Genomic DNA, 18,404 nt, shown 5'->3' on the forward strand with positions numbered 1-18,404 from the left:
GTACTCTGGAGGAGCAATGGGCTGGTTGGTGGGTGGAGGAAGAAGTAACAAGGAAGGCCTGCAGAAGAGGGGTAGAGGTAGTTTTTGCAGGGGCAGCCATCTATGCAAAAAGAAAGGGTTGCAGTACACTGGCAAACACGCTGCCCTTTGATAACTGAGTTGATCATGATATCTTGATCAGGGCTAACGGGTTATGCCTGTCAATCCAGAGCATCTCTGAAAATCATGCAGATGAGCATCCAACATTGTAGCATCTAAATCTGGCTATGGGGATGTAGAGAAAGACAGGAACCACCAAAACCAAGTCACCATAGGAATAAGAAAATTAAATATATGCTAAAAATAATACTAAAAGTTATAAAGAAGACATTTTATGAATGGATTTTTTTTATTATATTCTCAGGTTTTTTGGATGACTTTCCATAAGAGAAGGCACAATTTATATAAAATATACAAGAAATGCTATTATTTTAAAATACATGTAAGCAGAGTCTGAATGAGCTCTCCCCAACATCTAGTGATGAGCTGTGGAAGAGCACTTCAGGAGCTGATCTTGCTTGCATGGGTACACCCACCCTGCCTACGTGCTCAGCATGATGGGATTGCTTGCCCAAATGATCATTTTTGGCTAGTGTTGGATCCCTAGTCTTCTTGTTATTGGGGAAGGAGTAATAATAAAAATAATAATAAAAAATATATGGAGAAATATCTATCTCATAGAACTGGAAGGGACCCTGAAAGGTCATTGAGTCCAGCCCCCTGCCTTCACTAGCAGGACCAAGTACTGACTTTTTGCCCCAGATCCCTAAGTAGCTATCTCACAGATTGAACTCACACCCCTGAGTTTAGCAGGCCAATGCTCAAATCACTGAGCTATCCCTCCTCTCTAAAAATAAAAAAAAGTGTTGTTATTCTTGTTGTATGATCAAGGGAAGCACAACTACTTGGCATATTCTGATTGAGAGACTCACCCTCAATTAAACGGCACTTGCTAGGCAGGGGACATGGGTATCAAAGCCCAGTGAGTTGAGAGTGGGTGGTGTGAGCCCTGCTTAAGAGTCTTAGAAACATTTGACTCTTCATTTCTCCACCGTGTAATAAAAGAACTAATTTAGACTCAACTTAGAGTATTCTTACAAACTGCAGAGCTGAAATCACTGATACCTAGGTCTAAGTGTTAAATGTGCTTTGGGACATTGTTTCTGATGCAAGAGACTGCCTTGTGTGTATCAGCAGCGAAGCTCCCCCGCTAACAGCTGAACTCACTTAGAGCTGTGTAAAGTGGCGGGACCTGAAGACATCTCAGTAATTGGCTGGCAGAGCGGCCAGTAGACAGGCAAGGTAATCAGGCAGCCAGTGGAGAGGGCCAAAGCGGAGCCCCACAGAGAGGTGCAGCAATCGGCCAGTAGCGTGGCTGGCAGACAGGTGTAGCAATCAGCCAGCAGGGCAGATGGTGGAGAGGTGCTACAAGCAAGTTCCCAGGCAGCAGAGCGAGTAAGGTGCCACCTTACCCCCCTCCACCCAGGGTGGGAGGTAAACTCTGCAGATGCACCTCTGAACTCTGGGTCTGCACTGATCAAGGACAACAACTGTGAGTGGGATGCAGAGAAGGGATTGGCACATTAAAGGGACTTTTGGTTGCTGGACATAAGAACCTGAGGGAAAATGACATTACCCAACTTATTTTGGGAGTGGGTCTTTTACTCATGGTTTATGTTTATGAACCCTGTTTGCAGTGTTTTCCCAAATTAATGCCGTGTTATTTCCCTCCTTTAATTTTTTTTTTTTGCTACACTCAGACTCTGTGCTTACAAGAGGGGAAGCATTGCCTCTTAGAGGCACCAGGGGGTGGTGTGTAATTGTCCCAGGTCACTGGGTAGGGGCTTGAGCCGGTTTTGTGTTGTATTGTTGAAAAGAAAGCCCTAAATACTGAACCAGGCCCTTGTTCCTGCCAAATCTTCCCGGCAGAAGGGTTACATACATACTCTTGAATAAATCATCACTGTGACAAAGTTCCTCCTCTACCTTGGTGGGTCCTGCGCTTATTGGCGGATTTGCTCACCTCAGTGATCTCACCCACAGTTTGGGTCAACTCCTCCTGTGTCTGATCAGGAACTGGGAGGTTTGGGGGGAACCTGGGCCCGCCCTCTACTCCGGGTTCCAGCCCAGGGGCCTGTGGATTGCAGCTGTCTATAGTGCCTCCTGTAACAGCTGCATGACAGCTACAACTCCCTGGGCTACTTCCCCATGACCTCCTCCAGACACCTTCTTTATCCTCACCACAGGATCTTCCTCCTGGTGTCTGATAATGCTTATATTCCTCAGTCCTCTAGCAGCACACCCTCTCAACTCCTTGCGCCTCTTGCTCCCAGCTCCTCACACGTGCACCTCACTGACTAACTGGGAGACTTTTAAGTAGTTCTAGCCAGCCTTTGATTGGCTTCAGGTGTCCCAATCAATGTAGCTATCTCCACTGCCTTCTAGAAGGATCTTAATTGGCCCCAGGTATCTTGATTAACCTGGAGCAACTGCCATTTGGTTATTATGGTACCAGGGATGTGTTTAGCCTGGGGCTAAAATACCTGTTCTTACTACTTTACTGTAGCCATCTGGCCTTGCCCCATCACATCACCTATTCCATAACTTTAAGAAGGCCTTTTAAGGCATTGGTCCTTGCATAATGCCACAGCTTCAGAACCCAAAGGTGAGAGGTGAAAAGCACCCCAACTACAACAATATCTTGTGAACACATAACCTCTCAGACCTTCTTGAGTCAGTCTCTTTGAAATTACATGATCCATTCTTGTGGTGGAATTATGCAGTAAAATTCCTTTTGAGGCATTCACATGCCTCCATACAAAACAACTTACTCTTTGCCTGGTGGGCTAAGACAACAGTATACAGATGATGAGTGAAGGATAGCCCCATTTGCTGAGGAAAAAATAAATTACTATCACATTTATTAGCACATAAATAACATTAATGGATCATCACCCACCTGAGGGCTTTTCATCACTGCAGTTGAGAAGACTGGGGTTTGCCTGATGCATCAACAGCAGTTTCACAAGGTTTGTCTAGAAAAGGAAAAAAAATATTTTTGAAGTAACGAAAGCATGATGTGAATATCACAGTTACAATTCAATTTAAAAGGTCTCTTTAGTCAGTACTTCCTTACCATGGGAAGCCATATAGTGATATGGTCCACCTGCTCCAACCAACCTTAGCTGTTTCTAAACTAAGATGTGAACACAATGTACAATACTTCCACAAGCCTAGGATTTCTTCTCCAAGTTTCAGTGTATCTCAGGCATACATACACTCTGCACATGCAGAGGTAATTCCCATCAGCAATGACAGATTAACATCTCCCACCTGCCATGGCCCAGATCCCAAACATTCCACACATTTAACCAAGAGCTTGTCAACACAAGGGTGTTAAAACAGATGAAACTGGGGAAGCTCTTGTGGCAGTCACTGGAATAAAGCCCTTTTTGTGGACATTGCCAGGCATATGTTTGAGAGAGGCACCAACCAGGATATTGACCAGTACCAGATAACAAGCAAGGAGCTCAGGAGTAAATACATTAAATGAGGGACAAAAGGAGGCAAGTTGGCATCATGTGACCTGTCTGTTTCATGATGAGCTGGACAAGATCCTACACAATTATAGCACAACTCATCCAAGACAGTATGTGGAGCCTGCTGGCTGCACTCTCCCTCACATCAGGGAAGACTGGCAAATCCCACCAGAGGATGAGCAGGAAGATGCTGGAAAGGAGCAGTCCCTTGAAATCTAGGATCCTTTTGGGATCCAGGACCCTGATGCTGTCCATCTGGAAAGCCAGCTGCTGTTATACCTTGCTGCAATGTTTTCTGATTCCTATTCTGCATCAACTGAGCCTGAGTCCAGCCAGAAACTCAGGTCGGGGTCAAAGAGGCAGATTCTCTTGTAGGGAACTTTGCCATGTAAACAGATTTTTTTTACAATTCATTATTTATTATTACTATGCTATATTGCCTTTCTAGCTTCTATACCAGGTGCCCCATGGCCACAACCATTTTAGATGATCTTCTGAGTTTCCAGTCCCTACTTGCCTCCCTCCATCCAATGGCCCATGCTGCTCATTCAGCCTCCCAGTACTTGTTTCTAAAATGATGGCTGCTCTGTCCAGTCAATTTGCCTCTGTTTCATGCTAATGCTACAACTATCAACAGCTTTCTGGACTGTGGCATGGAGAGCACTTGCCCATCTGCCTATTTTCCTTTCTTCTTTCCTTGTCTGTCCTGCCCAGTGAACAAACCACTTGCCCCAGTGCCATTCACCAGGCCAAAATGGCAGCTGGCATACGGCGCAACTGCAGCCTCTACCCTACCCCATGTCCAGCGGCACATTTAAACAATGAAAAAAACACACAGAGGTTAGAGGAAAATACATTTGGCTAGTGTTCATAATTTACATGAGCTAGACATAGACATTGAGTGTTCGGTAAAGATACCAATTACAAACAGTACTTTTCCCTTCTGAGTTTGAAATGCCCTGTAACACATATTCTAGCTGGCAATCATTGCAGGACCCAATTTTTTTTTCTGCATTATCTACATCTCTGCAGGAGAAATAAAGCAGAACTTATGTGTGGGATGTTTGTGTAGAGAGCTCTACATCCATGGTGGCTAGGATGGTGTTTTCTGGAAGGTCACCAATGCATTGTAGTTTCCTCAGGAAATCAATGGTGTCACGGAGGTAGCTGGGAGTGCTGGTGGCAGAGTGTCTGAGTAGAGAGTCTACATATCCAGATAGTCCTTCAGGGAGAGTGCCAATGCCTGAGATGATGGGACGTCCAGGATTTCCGGGTTTGTGGATCTTGGGTAGTAGATAGAATAACCCTGGTCGGGGCTCTAAGGGTATGTTGATTTGTTCCGGTGTTAGTGTAGCGAATGTCCTGAGTAGATGGTGCAGTTTCTTAGGACCAGACTTCAGGACCAGACTTCAGAGAGAAACTGCTGAGCTTCAGTTCATCTGCAAATTTGACACCATCAGCTCAGGATTAAACAAAGACTGTGAATGGCTTGCCAACTACAAAACCAGTTTCTCCTCCCTTGGTTTTCACACCTCAACTGCTAGAACAGGGCCTCATCCTCCCTGACCGAACTAACCTCATTATCTCTAGCTTGCTTGCACATATATACCTGCCCCTGGAAATTTCCACTACGTGCATCTGACAAAGTGGGTATTCACCCACGAAAGCTCATGCTCCAAAACGTCTGTTAGTCTATAAGGTGCCACAGGATTCTTTGCTGCTTTTACAGACTAACACGGCTACCCTTCTGATACTTAATACTATTTAACTGCATTTTTGTCTATAAACCCGCTGCGGTGGTCAACCAAATCTTTGAGCACCAGGGAGAAACACCACTTCCTATTTATAAATTCTGCATCCTGGCAGGTGCAGATTATAGATATATGGGTTCCATCAACTGTCTCAATTCAGTTTGGGACTCCCATGTGTGCAAAGCCATCAATAATCTTCTGAGCATTAATTACCCAGCTTTATGACACGGTAAGACAGTACCATATTGATGACACAGCAGACCTATGTAAGAATGGTCCCCATAATTGATCTGCCCACTCTGAACTGTTTGAGTACAGACTGGTAACGTTCTGGGGTGGCCAGCTTCCAGATGGCAATGGCAACCGGCTTCTCTATAGTAATGGGACACTACATGTTGGTACGCTGTTGCTGACGGTTTAGGGGCAGCTTTGTACAGGTCTCAAAAGAGGTATCCCTTCCCAGACTGACATTCTCTTGCCACTGCTGGTTCTCTGCAGAATAATCCTCTCCTACCATTCCACATGGGTTTGCCGATCCAGGAACTAGTCCTCTTGTTCCAACAGCGCAGCATCTTCATCTTGCTGCAACAGCTTCGCAGCATTCTCCTGCTGCTGGAGAAGCCAGGGATGCTGCCATTGAATATTCTCCTGCACCTGCCCCCTCTGCTCAGTGGTGCAGCAGGCAAAGGTCTATGCCAAATGTGTCCAGGTCTGAATGTTGTAATACAGCCCAAGCAGCCTTTGTTTATTCATGCTTGCCACCATAGTGGTGCAGTGCATTTCGGGTGCAATGCTGTCAGCACTTCGAAAACAGTGCTAGCCCTCCCAGAGATGGAAACTTTAAAAAAAATTTAACCCACATGGCTTCTGCTTTGCATCCCACAATTCACAGGGAAAACAATCCCATGATGCACATTGCTCAGCCATGAACCAAATGACCATGGGGAAACCTTTGAGAACTCTACTCCCTCAGTTCACATAAACCACTGCTGTGCATTCACCCGATGCAGACTGAAAGTGGAACAGGCATCCCATTTGCATGCTATTGGTACATACTGTGAGTTACCAGATGCACATCAAAGAGCTTCACATTAAACTCCCTGTGCAGACACACCCTGACTCTGTACTAACTCTGTACTGTCACTGCCAAACTAGGGAACTGAATCATAGCAACTACAAAAGGAAACCTGTTCTTTATTGCTAAGAGAAATTGGGATGTTTGCCTTATGTTTATCAGCCCCTTTGATAGTAATAGTAAAAATTCTCTTGACACAATATTGTACTGTCAACAGAAGAATGTTTCCATTCCTCTTGCAAGAGTGCCGCAAACAAATGTTTTTTTGACGTTCCTGCCATTGTATTGTACTGCAGCCTCTTAAGATATTTGTACAGCAAACGCTGCTTGTACATTGTCTACTCTGATAAATGGAATGATTAGAAAGAAAGAAGTAAGAAATTGCACTAAGAAGGGGTGGGGAATATACAGAGCACGTGGATACACAGCTGAGAAAAGAAGAGAGGTCTTTTGGGCAGCTTGGAATATATAGTAAAAGGCACAATGCTCACAAAGTAAACACAACCAGGCAGTTGAGGATTAAATGAACAAAGGTAGATCAGTCAGAAAATAAAAGATTCCTTAGACTTTTCAAACTTTTTGAATTAGTGACCCCTTTCACATAGCAAGTCTCTGAGTGTAACCCCATCTTATACATTAAAAGCGGGGGGGGGATAAATTAATTTAATGAGGGCTGGGAACTGTCAGCCCCACGGAGCTAATAGCATGTGACCCCCATGTAACCACTTTGTGACTGCCTGAAGGGTCACAACCCCCAATTTGAGAATCTCGGCTTTAGATCAAACTAAGAAAAGATCTAAAGAAAAATGAGACCTGGATGGGATGCCAGCAGAAGGCTAGTAGCATAGATGCAACTTGTCATGGAAGGAACAGTTTGACAGCAAAAAAGGCTAGCGATAGGAAAACTGTTCCGAAAGAAATAATACAAGTACTAGGAAGACACAAACAAGTTAATAAAAAAATAGAAGAATGGGGAATTACTTGATAAATGCAAAGTAGGCAAATATTGTTTATGGAATACTGCTAAAATAATTTATTTCTAAAACTACTTCAAGCTCCTCTCCATTCTAATTCTGGTTTTCCTTTCTGGTAGTAGCAGCAGGGACAGCAACTATAATAGTGAATTCCAAATCCAATTAACCCTGTTCATGAGTTAGAACCCCTAACAAATCTTTGTGTGTTTTTCCATTACAAATGACATCTACTCTGCTTAGTCACTGAGCAGACTAAATCAGCAGCAATTGCATAATCTCTTTAACAGTGATTCTAGAAAGAAGTAGTGGTAGTACTAAAACACTTATTTTATTCTCTTACAATTCAGGAAGAATAGGCAGCTTCTGGGGTAAGTCTAAATTTTGGTCTTGGGCCCTGCTGTAATATCATTGCTTCTTGCTGTTGAAATTATTCCAGCTGGAAATCCTTGATGCACATCACTAAGGCTAAGTTATTCAGGTCACTGCTAATTTCAATTACTTTATAACTCCTGCTCCTGGATAGTGAATACCTGGCTGCTTTGGTTTGAAACTAATTTCGTTTACATGCTTTAGAAGCAGGAGGTTAAAATCCAGCTGGCATATCTCTTCATAGAATAGGGCTGCATCCATAAAGGAATGGATTTCTACAGTAGCTACAGTATGCCAATCCTAGGAAACACATAGTCTTCTGAAAATGCCTCCTTCTGCAGGTATGTCAATTCTATGGAGACTGTGACTAAAGTAGAGATAATTAACGTAACATGAATTGTAATATCTAATGATACATTATAGATCCTACAGACAAAAAGACAGATAACTGTGGATCTATCCTTAGCAAATCAAATAATTTTAACTCTTGTTTTTCCTAATGTGGTTGTGCCAAATACTATATGTGAAAGAATATCTTCATAAGGAATGGTTGTGTGCTTATTATTTTTAAATGATTTTTAAACTTACACTTGTAAAAAGTATGGAGTTCCTCAAGGGAATTAACTCTCCTCGCCAGCCCACACTTCCTGGGAGGAGGTAGCAGACAGGTGTTAGGGGGCTTATTCCTTCACCCTCTCACTTCCCTGGTCCTTCTCGCATGAACAGAGAGCAACAATACCCAAAGTCCAAACTCGCAAACAATTCGATGTTTATAGGGGTAAACTTCCAGCAAGCATGACTCCAGTTTCCTTCCTCTGTAACCCCCTTCCCAACTCTGACACCACAGAGCCTTGCCTGTGTCCCTGTTCCTGTTCCCATCCCCTATTCCCATTTTCCCCTTTAGCAAGACATGATTTTAATTCCCCCACCCCCAGTCCCTATTCCCATCCCCCGCACCTTCCTGATTGACTGCAGACTATATAGTAAAACCTGAGTTTTGCTTAGCTGTTCCTTAACCAATCATTTTACTGAAATTTAACTAACCAATCCTAACATATTGTAACATGGTTATTTAACCAATTATATTCCACCACCTTTATTGGTTTACACTTAACAATATTAATTATACAGCAGACAGAAACAATCACAGGACCAGACAGAGACCATGCAAATAAACATACAAAACAATACAGAAGTGAGGATTTCACAATTACATTTATACAGACATAAGGGTTTTCCAGCTGTGTCTATTAATAAGTGAGTTCTTGCCGAACAGGATGCTATCAAACTAAGTTTCCTTTTACATCTTCTAGGCTCTACCCCTCCTCCGGAGGTAATAGGAATATCAGGATAGGATTGTATTCCTAATAGCCCAATAGCACCTTATTTCAATGTGACTAGTTTGGAATGTGACGATGTGACCATACACTTCCCAGCTTATGGCTGCCTAACTACATCTTAGCTGAAGGCCTTAGCCTGTCACAGTAAGAGAAGGCCATTACACAGACAGTGATCTTTGAGTCTTTCTTTTATACCTCTATAACTAGCTAAGTGATAAGAATACACCTAAATTCTTTAAGTATAGGCCTTTACAGACAGGCCTGAATATCTATATCCTAACAACAGAGTTGTTTCATTTGCTTTTGTTGGCAAATTCAGTCAGTTTTTCATTTGTCCAGAACACACCAAATTTGAAACTTGTTGATATACATTCTTCTCTTACTGAATAATTGCAATCTTACATAAAGAAACACACACACATGCACCTATGCAGGTGAATTACACTTGGGTGTAAGTGAAACAAAATACATTCCTCAATCAGCAGTCAGAACACTGGGTAGACCTATGACTCCCTTCACAACCACCACTCCAGTCCCTGGACAGGAACAAGTGCCACAATCCTTGTGGCCATTTGACTACTGAATCGGAATGTCAATGTAGATCCAGTGGCTACACCTCGGAACCTTTCCCTTGGTCTACCCTCAACCCCCCATTTCATGTTAGTTAATGTACAGCTAGCACAAATCTCACTTCTAGTACACAGACTGTGCACAAAATCACTCATTGCTCTGCAGGGTACAGTGGAACAATGGGTTTTCTGCTCTGCTGAGAGCCTTGATATTGAAAGATAAATTTCACTCTATATGCAAACCTCTCAATAATATCAGTTTTCAGTCTCCACAGTCTTTAACCACTGCTTTGTTAAATATTATAAATGTTAAATGTCAGATTTATTCTTTTAATAATAAGCTCTCACTACATGCATGAAAGATACTACCAATTATATCAATGTACAATGATATGTACATACAGGGAAATCAGAATATCTGAGTCTAGATCCATGTTGTAGATCTGAGTGGATAATTTTTTTTCTAAATTACTGAATATAAATATTTGGGGCTTGTCTATTCAGTGAATTACTGTGCTGGCAATTACAATCTAAGTTGTAGATCTCCAGCAAAACCAGCTTACTGCACAGTAACTCACTATCTGGATACTGCTATAGAACAGTGAAAGTCACTGAGTATGGCTTAGAGCATGTCTAGACTAGCGAGCTTACAGTGCCACAGCTGTAGTAATGCAGCTGTGCCAACATAAGATGGCTCTTGTAGCTGCTCTATGCCAATGGGAGAGAGCTCTCCCATCAACATAAAACCCACTCCACGAGTGGCAGTAGCTATGTCGTCAAGAGAAGCTCTCCTTGTAATAACCTTAGTCCCAGATTTGGACCTTAGCGTCCAAAATATGGGGGTTAGCATGAAAACCTCCAAGCTTAGTTACCAGCTTGGACCTGGTACCTGCTGCCACCACCCAAAAAATTAGAGTGTTTTGGGGCACTCTGGTTCCCCTGAAAAACCTTTCCTGGGGACCCCAAGACCCAAATCCCTTGAGTTTTACAACAAAGGGAAATAATCCTTTTTCCCTTCCCCCCTTCAGGTGCTCCTGGAAAGATACACAGACACAAGTTTTGTGAATTCAAACAGAGTGAATCTTCCTTTCTGTTCCCAATCCTGGAAACAAAAAGTACTTTTCTATTTCCCCAGAGGGAATGCAAAGTCAGGCTAGCAATTCAACACACAAATCTCCCCTTGATTTTTTTCTCCCACCAATTTCCTGGTGAGTACAGACTTAATTTCCCTGAAGTAAAGAAAAACTCCAACAGGTTTTAAAAGAAAGCTTTATATAAAAAGAAAGAAAAATAAGTACAAATGTTCTCTCTGTATTAAGATGATACAACACAGGGTCAATTGCTTAAAAGAATATTGAATAAACAGCCTTATTCAAAAAGAATACAAATCAAAGCACTCCAGCACTTATATTCATGCAAATACCAAAGAAAAGAAACCATATAACTTACTATCTGATCTCTTTGTCCTTACACTTGGAAACAGAAGACTAGAAAGTAGAACTACTTCTCCAAAGCTCAGAGAAAGCAGGCAGGCAGAAAACAAAAGACAAAGACACTCAAATCCCTCCACCCAAAGTTGAAAAAAATCCGGTTTCCCGATTGGTCCTCTGGTCAGGTGCTTCAGGTGAAAGAGACATTAACCCTTAGCTATCTGTTTATGACACGCCCCCCAAATTGCAGACAGTGGGGAAGCTCACTGGCGGCGATTTCCTTCTAGAACTTGAAAATAAACAGATTAATACAACACATACACCTTTACATATACTCCTAAGTATATAACTAACAGACTTTTACATTTTAAGAACACTTTTTAACTACTGAATTCTGGGAAACTCTCACGGGAGAGTGCATTAGCAACTTTATTAGAAGCTCCTGTGATGTGTTGAATTTCAAAATCAAAATCTTGGAGAGCTAAACTCCAACGAAGAAGTTTCTTGTTGTTCCCCTTGGCAGTATGAAGCCACTTTAGTGCAGCATGGTCAGTTTGTAGTTGGAACCGCCGTCCCCAAACATATGGGCGTAGCTTTTCCAGGGCGTACACAATGGCATAGCATTCCTTTTCACTGACTGACCAGTGACTTTCCCTCTCAGACAGTTTCTTGCTGAGAAACACGACAGGATGGAAGTTGTGATCTGTTGCTTCCTGCATGAGCACTGCTCCTATACCACGCTCAGATGCATCTGTGGTTACTAGGAATGGCTTGTCAAAATCCGGGGCCCTGAGCACAGGGTCAGACATGAGCGTTGCCTTAAGTTGGGTAAAGGCCTTTTGACACTCATCAGTCCACTTAACTGCATTTGGCTGGGTCTTTTTGGTCAGGTCGGTCAGTGGGGCAGCGATTTGGCTGTAGTGTGGTACAAATTGCCTGTAGTATCCGGCCAAGCCTAAGAAGGATTGGACCTGTTTTTTTGACCTTGGGACAGGCCACTTTTGGATAGCATCCACCTTGGCCTGTAGGGGGTTTATGGTTCCTCGACCCACCTGGTGCCCCAGGTAAGTCACTCTGTTTTGGCCTATTTGACACTTTTTGGCCTTAACAGTTAGTCCTGCCTGCCTGATGCGCTCAAAGACCTTTTCCAGGTGTAGTAGGTGTTCGGGCCAGGAGTCTGAAAAAATGGCCACATCATCGAGGTAGGCAACTGCAAATTCTTCCAGTCCAGCTAGTAGACCATCTACCAGCCTCTGGAAGGTGGCGGGTGCATTTCGAAGGCCGAAAGGAAGGACATTGAATTCATACACCCCCGCATGGGTGACGAATGCTGACCTCTCCTTGGCAGGTTCATCTAGCGGTACTTGCCAGTACCCCTTGGTTAAGTCTATTGTAGAGATGAACTGGGCACGTTCCAACTTTTTCAATAGCTTATCGGTACGTGGCATTGGATAGTTGTCCGGACGAGTGACAGCATTTAGCTTACGGTAGTCCACGCAAAAGCGTATTTCCCCATCTGGTTTGGGTACCAGAACCACTGGAGATGCCCATGCACTGGTAGATGAGCGGATTATACCCATCTGTAGCATGTTTTGGATTTTCCGTTCTATAGCAGCTTGGGCATGAGGAGACACTCGGTAGGGTGGGGTTCTGATTGGGTGAGCATTACTTGTATCAATGGAGTGGTATGCCCGTTTAGTCCGTCCTGGGGTGGCTGAGAACAATGGGGCGAAGCTAGTGCACAGCTCCTTGATTTGCTGCCGCTGCAGACGTTCCAGAGTGGTTGAGAGGTTCACCTCTTCCACGCCACCGTCTTTTTTCCCGTTGTAGTAGACACCGTCAGGCCACTCAGCATCCTCTCCCTGGACTGTAAACTGACAAACCTGTAAGTCTCTGGAATAGAAAGGCTTGAGAGAATTAACATGGTACACTTTAGGCTTTAGTGAGGAATTGGGAAATGCTATGAGGTAGTTTACAGCTCCCAGGCGCTCTTGGACCGTGAATGGCCCTTCCCATGAGGCTTCCATCTTATGGGCCTGTTGCGCCTTCAAGACCATAACCTGGTCTCCTACCTTGAAGGACCGATTTCTGGCATGTCTGTCATACCAGGCCTTTTGCTCTTTTTGAGCATCCTGTAGGTTCTTTTTAGCAAGGGCTAAAGAGTGTCGGAGGGTGCTTTGTAGGTTGCTTACAAAGTCCAGCATGTTAGTTCCTGGAGAAGGCGTAAACCCCTCCCATTGCTGCTTCACCAACTGTAATGGCCCCTTAACCTCGTGACCATACACAAGTTCAAATGGTGAAAACCCTAAACTGGGATGTGGTACAGCCCTGTAGGCAAACAGCAACTGCTGCAACACTAGGTCCCAATTATTGGAGAATTCGTTGATGAATTTTTGTATCATGGCCCCCAAAGTTCCATTGAACCTTTCCACCAGGCCATTGGTTTGATGGTGGTATGGGGTGGCAACCAAGTGATTCACCCCATGAGTTTCCCACAGTTTTTCCATGGTCCCTGCCAGGAAATTAGACCCTGAATCTGTAAGGATGTCGGAGGGCCAACCTACCCTGGCAAAGATGTTTGTTAGGGCCAGGCACACAGTGTTAGCCCTGGTGTTGCCTAGAGCTACTGCTTCCGGCCATCGGGTAGCAAAGTCCACTAAAGTCAGTACGTACTGCTTTCCTCTGGGCGTCTTTTTTGGGAAAGGGCCCAGAATATCCACAGCTACTCGCTGAAATGGGACCTCAATTATGGGGAGTGGCTGGAGAGGGGCCTTGACCTGGTCTTGAGGCTTTCCCACTTTTTGGCATACCTCACAAGACCGGACATACTTGGCAACATCCTTGCCCATCCCCTCCCAGTGGAAGGACTTCCCCAACCGGTCTTTGGTTCTGTTCACCCCAGCATGGCCACTGGGATGATCATGGGCTAAGCTTAAGAGCTTCTCCCGGTACTTAGTTGGAACCACCAACTGTTTTTGCGGCTGCCATTCTTCCCGGTGTCCACCAGAAAGAATTTCCTTGTATAAAAGTCCTTGGTCTATAACAAACCGGGATCGATTAGAAGAGCTGAGAGGCGGTGGGGTGCTCCGGGCCACCGCCCAAGCTTTCTGAAGGCTGTCATCTGCTTCCTGCTCAGTCTGGAACTGTTCCCTTGAGGCTGGGGTCACCAGTTCTTCCTCAGACTGTGGACTTGGGCTTGGTCCCTCTGGAAGCGATGTAGGTGATGGGGTTGTTTCCGTTGCTGGTGAACCGCTCTCCGCTGGTGCACCTGAGGGTATTTTAGGCTCTGGCTGAGCCTTTTGGGTATGGTTGTCTTTTGCTTCTGCCAGTTCTGGCTCGCTGGCGCCCTCTGGCGTTGAGTTTGAAGATGGGGTTGCACTTGCTGGTGCTGGTTGCTGTTCCAGTTCCGGGCCTGGGACTGGAGATGCTGTGGCTGTTTCAGTGGTAGGCATGGAATCTGGGTCCACTACCTCTGTCTGGGTCTCTGGTAACACAGACGGGGCCTCTGTGGACGGTTCAGGAACAGGAATGGGTCTGGAAGCTTGCCTGGTTTGGCTACGTGTAACCATTCCCACTCTCTTGGCCCGCCTCACCTGGTTGGCCAAGTCTTCCCCCAGTAGCATGGGGATAGGATAATTGTCATAGACTGCAAAAGTCCACATTCCTGACCAGCCTTTGTACTGGACAGGCAGTTGAGCTGTAGGCAAGTCTACAGCTTGTGACATGAAGGGGTAAATTGTAACTTTGGCCTTTGGGTTGATGAATTTGGGGTCAACGAAGGATTGGTGGATAGCTGACACTTGTGCCCCCGTGTCTCTCCACGCAGTAACCTTTTTTCCGCCCACTCTCAAATTTTCCCTTCGCTCCAAGGGTATTTGAGAGGCATCCGGGCCTGGGGATCTTTGGTGTGATGGTGGTGTAATGAATTGCACTTGCATGGTGTTCTTGGGACACTTGGCCTTGATATGTCCCAGTTCATTACACTTAAAGCATCTTCCATCTGATGGGTCACTGGGCCGAGGTGAGTTACTGGAGACTGGTGAGGTTGAAGGGTAGGGTATCTGTGGCTTTACTTGGGTGGTATGTGGGGTCTTTGGCTGTCCTCGGTTGTAGGGTTTATGGTTTGTGTGCCCCCTGGGGTAATCGTTCCCCTTGACAGTAGCTTTCTTGCTTTCTGCCAGTTCCATCCATTTGGCTCCAATCTCCCCCGCCTCAGCGATATTCTTGGGGTTTCCATCTTGTATGTACCGTGTGATGTCTTCAGGAACACCATCCAAGAACTGCTCCATTTGTATGAGGAGGTTCAGTTCTTCCAAGGTTTGAATGTTGTTTCCTGTTAGCCAGGCCTCATAGTTTTTTGCAATGTAGTAGGCGTGTTTGGGAAATGACACCTCTGGTTTTCACTTTTGGGTTCTGAAGCGCCGACGGGCATGATCTGGGGTTATCCCCATCCTGTATCTGGCCTTGGTTAGGAAAAGTTTATAGTCATTCATTTGGTGCTTAGGCATTTCAGCTGCCACCTCTGCTAAAGGTCCACTGAGCTGTGACCTCAATTCTACCATGTACTGGTCTTCGGGAATGCTGTACCCAAGACAGGCTCTTTTAAAATTTTCCAAGAAGGCCTCGGTGTCATCACCTGCCTTGTAGGTGGGAAATTTTCTGTGCTGTGGAGCAATATTTGGCGCCGGGTTGTTAGGGTTGGCTGGCACAGGCAGCCCAGCTTTTGCCAACTCCAGTTCATGTTTTCTCTGTTTTTCCTTCTCTTCATTCTCTTTTTGTTGTTTTTTCCATTTCTCGGTGGTGGGCCGCCTCCTCTTCTTCTTGCTTCCTTCTGTGGGCCAACTCATCTTCTGCTTGTTTCCTTCGGTAGGCCATCTCTTCTTCTTCTAGTTTTCTTTTGTGTGCTGCCTCTTTGATCTGTTCTTCTCTTTCTTTCATCTCCATCTCTTTTTGTTTTATTTCCAGTTGTCGCCTGTGTTCAGCTTCTTTGATTTGTTCTTCGGCGTTAATTTTTGCCTTAGAAGTCATGGTTCCTGTTTTCTTGTGTTGGGGTGCCCTCCGGTGTTTATCTTCTGAACTGCAGGTTCTCTGTTGCCTCCTGAAATCTGCCTAGCAACAGTGCCTTTAGTTAATTTTCCTTTTCTCTCTCTAGCTAATGTTCAATGAAGGGAAACCAGAAAAACCACTTTATTTGCATGCATATAAGTGCCGGTACTTGCCTCCTAATGGGAGGGCTATTGCATGACAAAAGACCCTTAACATGCAAGCCACAAACTGCGAGAGAGAGCAGAAAAAAAAATTCTCTCTGGTTCCCTTTTAAAACCAACTGCTTCTCTCTGCTAAAAAGCCCTTAGCAGAGAAAAGAAAAATATAATATTTCTACTGGCTTCTGGGTTCTGTCTATCTCCCACCAGCTGCCACTCATGTAATAACCTTAGTCCCAGATTTGGACCTTAGCGTCCAAAATATGGGGGTTAGCATGAAAACCTCCAAGCTTAGTTACCAGCTTGGACCTGGTACCTGCTGCCACCACCCAAAAAATTAGAGTGTTTTGGGGCACTCTGGTCCCCCTGAAAAACCTTTCCTGGGGACCCCAAGACCCAAATCCCTTGAGTCTCACAACAAAGGGAAATAATCCTTTTTCCCTTCCCCCCTCCAGGTGCTCCTGGAGAGATACACAGACACAAGTTCTGTGAATCCAAACAGAGTGAATCTCCCTCTCTGTTCCCAATCCTGGAAACAAAAAGTACTTTCCTATTCCCCCAGAGGGAATGCAAAGTCAGGCTAGCAATCCAACACACAAATCTCCCCTTGATTTCTTCCTCCCACCAATTCCCTGGTGAGTACAGACTCAATTTCCCTGAAGTAAAGAAAAACTCCAACAGGTCTTAAAAGAAAGCTTTATATAAAAAGAAAGAAAAATAAGTACAAATGTTCTCTCTGTATTAAGATAATACAACACAGGGTCAATTGCTTAAAAGAATATTGAATAAACAGCCTTATTCAAAAAGAATACAAATCAAAGCACTCCAGCACTTATATTCATGCAAATACCAAAAAAAAGAAACCATATAACTTACTATCTGATCTCTTTGTCCTTACACTTGAAAACAAAAAACTAAAAAGTAAAACTACTTCTCCAAAGCTCAAAAAAAGCAGGCAGGCAGAAAACAAAAAACAAAGACACTCAAATCCCTCCACCCAAAGTTAAAAAAATCCGGTTTCCCAATTGGTCCTCTGGTCAGGTGCTTCAGGTAAAAGAGACATTAACCCTTAGCTATCTGTTTATGACACTCCTGCCAATATAGCACTGTACATGCCGGGCTTCTGTCAGCGTTACTTATGTCGCTCGGGGGAGTGTTTTTCTGACACCCCTGAGTGACATAAGTTATACTGACAAAAGTGTTAGTATAGACAAGCCCTTTGTGTGCTATACTTTCAGCTACTATGCTCAGTCTGAAACAACAGTAAGGCAAAGCTAACTACAGAACTTGTAGTGTGCAGTAGCAGGATCCACATGGTGAACTAGGGTTAGGGTACTTCTACATGGATGGAATAAAATGCCCGTGACATGGTCACAGCTGGCCTGGATAAGCTGACTCAGGCTCCCAGCGCTCAGGTTGTGGAGCTAAAAATTGCTATGTTGATGTTCAGGCTTGAGCTGGAGCCCGAGCTCTAGGACCCTCCACCCTCAGTCTACAGCCTGAGCCCAAATGTCTGCAAAGCAATTTTTCAGCCCCAAGCACAAGCCCTGAAAGCTCAAGTGAGCTGACCCAGGCCAGCCCCAGGTATTTTTATCCCTGTGTAGATATACCCTGCATGCACGGCAGGCTAGTACACTGTCGATTTATATCTCAACTTAACGCACACTAATTCTCCATACAGGCAAGCCCTTAGAACACTTTGGAAGCACTGCTGGTCCCCAAAATATTTTTTTTAAGTAAGTCAGATCTGTTCTCTTGTCCTTTGCTGGCTAAACTCCCACAGAAACATTTTTGACATTTTACAGGACTGCTGCAGTCCATTTCATGCCTGTATAATATTAAATAAAACCACAGCATAGATAAGTCATAAACAGAATGATTAAGAAGAGGTCTATTATTAGTATTCATATTACAATAGCATCTAACTTCCCAAATGAAATTGAGGCCTCAATTCGGGCCTATATATTCCCAGTGAGTTTACAGTCTAATCTAAGTAGACCAGTCAGACAAAATATGGGAGAAAGAAAGTACTATTATCCCTATTTTAAAGATGAAGAATTGTGGCACAGAGTTTAAACTACCTGTCCATGGTCATACAGGAAGTTTGCAGCAGC

The 18,404-nt window shown here is 44.3% G+C and overlaps 1 protein-coding gene across 2 annotated transcripts in view; it reads right to left on the reverse strand.

Annotated features, from left to right (window-relative positions):
- MYO16 (myosin XVI) overlaps window positions 1–18,404 on the reverse strand; it is a 592,718-nt gene that overhangs the window by 292,868 nt on the left and 281,446 nt on the right. For both annotated transcript variants that reach the window (XM_050946813.1, XM_050946805.1), the window contains exon 8: window positions 2,999–3,074. In XM_050946813.1, coding sequence (XP_050802770.1) covers window positions 2,999–3,074 — 76 coding nt within the window. The remainder of the gene's footprint in view (window positions 1–2,998; window positions 3,075–18,404) is intronic.

The sequence above is a fragment of the Gopherus flavomarginatus genome, chromosome 1 (assembly GCF_025201925.1).
Source record: "Gopherus flavomarginatus isolate rGopFla2 chromosome 1, rGopFla2.mat.asm, whole genome shotgun sequence".
Taxonomy (NCBI): Eukaryota; Metazoa; Chordata; order Testudines; family Testudinidae; genus Gopherus; species Gopherus flavomarginatus.